General features: G+C 36.9%; 1 protein-coding gene across 1 annotated transcript; it reads right to left on the bottom strand.

Moving 5' to 3' along the window:
* Positions 1–7,066: 7,066 nt before the first annotated feature.
* Positions 7,067–7,549, bottom strand: LOC125851351 (uncharacterized). The gene is made up of 2 exons (XM_049531130.1): positions 7,435–7,549; positions 7,067–7,353 (listed from the first exon to the last, which is right to left on the bottom strand). The coding sequence occupies exons 1-2, from the start codon at positions 7,547–7,549 to the stop codon at positions 7,067–7,069; spliced, it is 402 nt and encodes a 133-aa protein (XP_049387087.1).
* Between the last annotated feature and the right edge of the window lie 487 nt (positions 7,550–8,036).

The following is an 8,036-nucleotide window of genomic DNA, read 5'->3' as shown; positions in this document are numbered from 1 at the left end:
TTTCCAGATTCTGAACTGTTTTTTTTTCCCAAAAGTGACTACTTCCAATTTATGCTTAAACTTTAAAAATTCATACGTTAGGCTCTAGTTTCACCTATCTATTTTTAGGGTCGCTACAGGGGAGAGGGGGGAGGGGGGTGGGATTGACGTATGGGAGGTTTGGAGTGTAACGGTAAACAAGGAAGTCTAATCTATGTAAATCCCTAAAAATATGTAACTGATAATTTCAGTTTTAAAAAAGGAACTGAAATCAAATTAATTACATATTATTAATTAATAATATAAAAATATAAATAGATTAATCATTTATTAAATAAATTGAAATTGATTTTTGAATAAAATTAAATTTAATTGATATGTCATAACCCGTAAATAAACTATTATAAGTAAGAATTGTTTAAAAATATGTTTAAAACCCGTAAAATTGACTTTTAAATGTGTATATGGTGTGAATTTTCCTAAATTTTACCACCAAAGGATGTGGTACAACCGAAGGGACTCCTCCTTCTTTAATCAAATGTCACGATTTCAAGTCTTTGATATGAAAAAATCTTTGACAGAGAGTACTTTCTGTAAATGGAGTACTCTATGCTACGAGAATCTAAATTAGTCAAATTTCAATACAAATATCGTACATGTATCATTAACTTTTAAATTCTAAATTAAATTCGTTTGTAGATAATTACAAGAAAGTTTGATAAATGAAGCAAGTTGAGAGTGATAGCAAAGTTGAATTAAAGTCAAAACAAACGACCAATAAAGAAATGAAACGATTGTATTGTATGGAGAAGTAAAGTGAATCCAAATAAAGTAAAACTCATACATTTCTGTTAAATTGTCAAAATCACTTGTCAATTTGTGGGGGAACCACTCTTTAAATGGTGTTTGCCTAATTAGTTTGTTTATATATCCAATCAAATAATGGTTATATATAGCTAATAAGTCGTTATAGCTAATTAAAAGCCTAAAAAATATCATAACAAAAAATCATTAACACTCTTTATTTTTTGTGTGGTTGTAAATCCTCTAACCAATACTTCATTAATCATCAATTATGATGAGTTGTGATAGAATGATTAGAGTTATTTCGTTTTTAATCAAAAGTCTTGATACGTGTCGAAATATTGAAAATGAATATGTTTCAATAGGCAGCACTTCATCCGCGTTAGCGAGTCTACTCGCAATGATATTTTAATTAGTCTCAATGGAGAATTAACACTAAATGATTTAACAAAACAAAAGATATATATACGTCATTAGTACAAAAATATAAAGACGGTAAAATTGATGTGATCAACTGGACAAATACAATGTTTAGAACCCCATATAATAATTAATAGGAAAATTTTCAAAAATATACTATCCCACATAAAACATTATGTTATATTGTCATATTTATTATTTATATAATATATAAATATTATACTTTAGAAAAAACATTATATATAATGAATTAATCCTCAGCTAGAAAGAAAGATTTTTTTACCGTGAATATGTATGAAATTTATGCTATAAAACATGTTTTTTCTCTTTCATTTTCCACTGAACATCTCATGATTGAAAAAAGGGAAAAGGGTTAAAAATGCCGTTAACGTATCCCAAATGGTTCAAAAATGTCCTCCATTCACCTTTTGGTTTAAAAATGCCCTCAACGTTTTTTTAAGGTTTAAAATTGCCCTTTTTTAACAGCCGGCTGACATGGCAAATGATGAGTCATTAAATTACACAAATGGCTTCATCTTATTGGTCCGCCTAATTTTTTAAAATCCAGCCCAACAATCCAACCCATCTATGCTACAAAAACTCGACCCAACCAGCAACCCGTTTACATATTAACCTAACATATCTTTGAACTCCATTTTAGTGCGATTCTCGGTCTTTTTTTGTAGCAGCCGAGGATGGTAGTTTAGGGTTGCAAATCACAACACCTTCGAGGTGCGAATGAAATTGTGTCATTTTGGAATGGTGGTAGCAGTTGAGGATGATAGATCATGGAGGGGCTTTTCCATTTTGGAATTGCTAGCTCTGTTAGCGAGTTGACTAACTGTGTCATTGAAATAAATGGTGAAAGAAATGGATCATAAGGAAGAACAACCCAAAAATTTAATGACGAAAAATGCATAGAATTGCAAGCATCCTCAGAATTAACATGTCGACATTGAAAATTTTTCATTATAGCACTGTTCCGAATTGTCCTGAAAAGTGACAAGAAAAAATTTATATGTTGAAATCAAATAACAAAGAATATGGCAAGAAAGTGAAAATCCAGATTCTAGTACACATATTCCAATGAAAGAAGACAAAGATCTTCTTTAGTTTGGATAGACATACTGTGAAGTTCGGAAATTTTCTCTGCATCCAAGCTGCAATTAACTAGAGAATGGAGAACCAATGAATTGAAGGAGAAGAAAGAAGAGAACTAGAGCTAATTGGAATTAAAGACCCAAAAACGATCAGCCTATTGGGTCAGATTTTTCGAAATGGGTTTTTAGAATAAGTGGGTCATATATTTTGAAATGGGTTTTTAGAATATCCATATCACATTTGCCATGTCAGCCGGATGTTAAAAAGGGGCAATTTTAAACCTTAAAAAAAACGTTGAGGGCATTTTTAAATCAAAAGGTGGATGGAGGGCATTTTTGAACAAATTGGGATACGTTAAGGGTATTTTTAACCCTTTTCCCTTGAAAAAATGCATGGTGCAAGTCTTACTTTTTCATATGAAAACATTACTATTTTTTCTTTTCTCATCGATTCAATCAAAATATTTATAGAAATAACCACTGAACATTTTTGAAGGAAAAATAATGATGTTTAAATAGTGCATGTATAAAGTATAATAGTGTATACAAAGTGTTTATACACAAATATGAACTAAAGTAGTTAATTACAAATTCAAATATGAGTTAGAACGTATAAATATTTCTCCCAGTCAACGTAAAGCTTAATTTTCCCTAAATAAAATTACAATACACCAGTTCAAATATAACAGTTCCTTAATTAATTTAACTACTTCTAAACCAGTAATTGTCTTTCCAAGTGGACATATTTATCTTCAGCTCTAATGTTGCTTTCATGCATAGACGGGCAAAGACTAGTTAGATACTAGTAATTATGTTAAAGTTAATTCTCACACTTAACATACATTAATTACTGGAAAATGTACTTGACCTTTTTTTTTTTAATTCGGTATATTTATGATATTCATTTTGAATTCCAATTAAATAGGAATTCGGCAATTTCTGAGGTATCTAATTATAAAGACTGAATGTGTGCTGAAAAGAGTATATTTATTAATGAAGGCAACAAGGTATTAAATAGAGTTACAGGGAAAATAATAAGACTCCTAAACAAACTGAACTAAAAGTAATCTAAATAAATAATAACTGCTGAATTAGTAATGCAATCCTAATACAACTAAACTATTGATCCTAATACGACTAAGCTACTGAGTGATGTCCTAACGCCAGATGTTCTAATACGCCCCCTCAAGTTAGGCGATGAGTCACCAAGCCTAACTTGAACAAATTAGACTCAAAATCAGATTTAGGAAGTGCCTTGGTGAGAGTGTCAGCAATTTGATCAGCGTCATGGACATGAACAACACGAACCCTTTTGATGTCAACATAGTGGCGAACAAAGTGAAAGTCCACAGCAACATGCTTCACACGGCTATGGAGAACAGGATTCTTGCTCAAGAATGTGGCTCCAAGATTGTCACAATAAATTGTGGGTAGCTGATGTACTGGAAAGTGCAGCTCATTTAGGAGATTGGTGACCCATAAGGTTTCAAAAAGTGCATTAGCTACAACCCTGTATTCAGACTCAGTGGAGGAGCGTGAGACAGTATTTTGCTTCTTTAAGGACCAACTAATTGGATTGTGACCAAGAAATAAGATGTAACCAGATGTAGAAACTCTGTCAACAATGTCCCCACCCCAATCTGCATCAGAGTACACATGTAGATTGAATTCATCAATAGGAGTAACGCGTAGGCCGAGTTGAATGGTACCACGTAGGTATCGAAGAACACGTTTTACAGCCTTCCAGTGAAGGTTTGATGGTGCTTGCATGAATTGAGAAAGCTTGTTGACTGCATAGGCTATGTCAGGTCTAGTGAAGGATAGATATTGAAGCCTACCCAAGACTCAGCGATAACGTGTAGCATCAGTCAAGTGAGTTCCATCAGATAAGGTGAGTAACTCAGATGCACTCATTGGCGTGTTAACACTCTTGCAGTCGGTCATTAGCTCATCATTTAAAATTTCATTCACATAATTTGCTTGGGTGAGAATTAAACCGTTAGAGTTGTGTATCACTTCAACACCAAGAAAATAGTGAAGATTACCTAAATCTTTAATAGAGAACTTAGAAGCAAGGGAAGTGACAACCTGATTGACACTTAAAGTATTGCTCCCAGTGATAATAATATCATCGACATAGACAAGGACGAACAATGTATCACCTACACCATGTCTGACTAGTAGTGAGGCATCAGATTTTGTCTTAACAAAGCCTATAGATGAAAGATAACCCATGTGGGCATTGTACCACGCCCGAGGAGCCTGTTTCAAGCCATAGATCGCCTTTCGCAGGCGACATATATGCATTGGTTTGTCATCACTAGTAAACCCCGGAGGTTGAGCCATGTACACTTCCTCGTCCAGGTTGTCTTGGAGGAAGGCATTATTGACATCCAACTGGCGAAGATGCTAGTTGTGACGAAGTGCCACAGAGAGGACGATGCGAATTGTGGTGGGCTTGACGACTGGGCTGAATGTGGCATGAAAATCAATGCTCGACCTTTGAGTAAAGCCTTTTGCAACCAGGAGTGCTTTGTATCTATCGATGGACCCATCAACATTTCTCTTAATCCTGAAAAACCACTTGCAGGATACAATGTTTTTGGTCGGGTCAGGAGGAACAAGTTCCCAAGTCTGATTTTTAATTAAAGTATCAAATCCATGTTTCATTGCATAACGCCACTCAGGGTGTTTTTGTGCTTGTTTGACAGTAGTGGGTGTGACAGTGGGGTTCAATTTGGCTTAAGTAATCAAAAATCTATTTGGGTTTATGATATTGTTTTGGGATCGAGTGACAACACGGGTAGGAGGAGACGGACATTGAGGCGGTGAAGGAGCGAGTTCCAACTTAAGGATAGGACAGGCTGGTTGAGGAGCCATAGGTGTTGGTGGGATGGTGTTTCTACGTTGATAGACACGGAGATGAGACAAACTGCTATGTGTGTTAGTTGGGATCTGCGTTTGTGAGTTTGAAGGGAGGTGTGGTAGTTCTAAACGATGGGCAATAGATATAGGAGAGGGTTCTGGGAATTGGGAATTGGGAATTATTGAAGATGAGAAAGATAAAAATTTACCTGGAGAGGGAGGAGTTGGAAGAGATGAATCTGTTGCGTCCGCTGCTGATGCATTGTCGAATAAGGATTGTGAGTTTGAGTTGTCGCCGGACTGGGCTGGAGATGAAGCAGACGGTGATGGGAAAGCTGGAATTGTGCTTACTGCTATTTCTAATGGAGTTGGCAGATTAGTAACTATGGGAAGTGTGGGTGTTGGGTTCGACGAACTTGGCATTGTTGGTTTTGCCCATTCTAGGTGAGCTGATTTAATGGTAGTATTGGTGAACAATGTCTTAAATGGAAATACATCTTCAACAAATTGCACATCTCGGGATAAATACACCTTTGCAGAAATTGGGTCAAAACACTGGTGACAGTGATAGGATAATGAGAAACCAAGATAGACACATGGGGTAGATTTTGATTCAAGCTTATTTTTGGAGTATGGTTTAAGCTATGGATAGCATAAACTACCAAAAATCCATAGGGAGTTATAATCAGGTGATTTTCGAAGTAATCTTTGGAATGGGGATTGATTATCTAGGTGAGAGGTTGGAAGACGATTGATGAGGTAGACAGTGTGATGGCATGCAAAAGACCAGAATTGGGGTAGGAGGGACGCCTCATGTAAGAGTGATCTTGCAATTTCGATGATGTCGTCGTTCTGCAAGTGCAACTCGTTGGGGTGTATAGGATGGGGTGAAGAGGTGTTGAATGCCATGAAGTGAAAGATAAGAGTCAAGACTTTTATACTCACCTCCGCCATCAGTATACAATGATAAATTTTACTGTCAAATGTTTTTCCATCATACGATGAAATTTTTGAAAGATCTCTTTAATTTCATTTTTCTTTGTTAGTGTGTAGAGCCAAGTGTACTTCGTATATTGATCAACAAAAATACAATAATACAACTTTTTGTCAAGAGATAAGATTGGCGATGGCCCCCATAAATCACTAAAAATAATTTGAAGTGGTTTAGAGCGAGACAGTGATAATTGGGTAAAAGGATGCCGATGAACTTTGTTAGATAAACAAGAATTACAATGAAAGTTTTTGTCTCGCTCATGAAACGGTAGCGAGAATTCATTTAAAATAAACCTAAGAACTCTAGAGTGAGGATGTCCAAGACGTTGGTGCCAAGTAGTGAGAGGACTAGATATGGAGATAATGTGAGCCTGGGGATGTGAGACAGGCCACTCATACAGTTCATTGTTGGTCCGACCGTGCACCAGTGGCTTCCGCGTTTGCAGATCTTTCACAACAAAGTTAAAAGGGAAAAATTCAATAGACTTAAGATTGTCTTGACAAAATTTAGAAACCGAAAGAAGCTTGCGTTTAATGGAAGGTGCACACAGAGTATGGGTTAACTTAAAAACATTATTAGATGCATTTAATTTAGTAGAACCAGTGTGAGAGATAGGAATTTTGTTACCATCACCCATAGAGACATCCTCGTTACCGTGGTATGGTTGTAGGTTGTGCAGCTCTGTTGTGATATGATGGGTGGCTCCTGAGTCAACTATCCAAGGGTTGGTGTCCGCCGTAAACCCAGTAGCATAGTTGGCTTTCGCTTCAAAGTGATTATGAGACTTCGAGCGGAAAACATTGGCAGTGTGGCCAATTCTATTACATAGTTGACATCGAGTAACACCGTTCGGATTGGAATTGGACTGCCATTGTGGTGGAGTGCTTGGACGCGAATTTTGGCGCTATTGTTGAGAGTTGTTGGTTTGTCTACGACTGTTGCGATTATTGAAGTTGAATTTGGTAGGAGTAGCAACTGCAGCAGTTATGGTACTAGGTAGTTTCTTAGCATCCTCATGGCGAAGGAAGAGTTCAAAGTCCAGTAGCTTTTCAAACAGTTCCTCATAGGAGATAGTTGTATCGCGTGCACGAATGGCAACAGAGATCTCACGAAATTCAGGACCTAGACCCCTAAGTATTTTGACGATGAGTTCAGGATTGGAAACAGGAGCACCAGCAGTGGCTAACTCATCTGAAAAAGACCGAATAGTGTGAAGATATATAGTAATAGAGCGAGAGTCCTTAGTGACACGGGCAAGCTAATCACGCAAACTGAAGACTCGGGTTTGAGATTTATTCGCATAAGTGGTATGCAAAGCATCCCAAACTGATTTAGCCGAGTCAGCGGCAGCAATAGTAGAGGCAATAGTGGGTTCGACAGAAGCCATGAGGGAATTCTGGATGAGTTGGTCCTAACGGAACCAAGTTAGGAAGGCAGGATTAGGAGATATATTTGCGCCGAGAGTAATCGTGCAACCGGGGGACGGAGTGGTTCCATCGAGATGGCCAAAGAGGTTGTAGCCATACATAAGCATGAAAAATTAGGCTTTCCAGGTGGCGAAGTTGTGACCACCGCTTAGTTTGATGGGTAATTGGGATGCAGGATTGAATTGAATGATAATATTGGTACTCGTCGTGTTATCAGCATTGACAACTCTGGGATTGTTGCCATTGTTGTTACCATTGTGATTGGTCATTGTTGCTGATTTGCGTGAGGAGGAGAAGAAAAAAAAATTGATCGTACTCGTTAGAGCGTGAAGAGCCCTGATACTATAAAGACTGAATGTGTGCTGAAAAGAGTATATTTATTAATGAAGGCAACAAGGTATTAAATAGAGTTACAGGAAAAATAATAAGACTCCTAAACGAACTGAA

Source organism: Solanum stenotomum, unplaced genomic scaffold, assembly GCF_019186545.1.
Source record: "Solanum stenotomum isolate F172 unplaced genomic scaffold, ASM1918654v1 scaffold25107, whole genome shotgun sequence".
NCBI classification, from domain to species: Eukaryota; Viridiplantae; Streptophyta; class Magnoliopsida; order Solanales; family Solanaceae; genus Solanum; species Solanum stenotomum.
The sequence above is the reverse complement of the archived record's forward strand: the minus strand, read 5'-3'. Positions and strand labels throughout refer to the sequence as shown.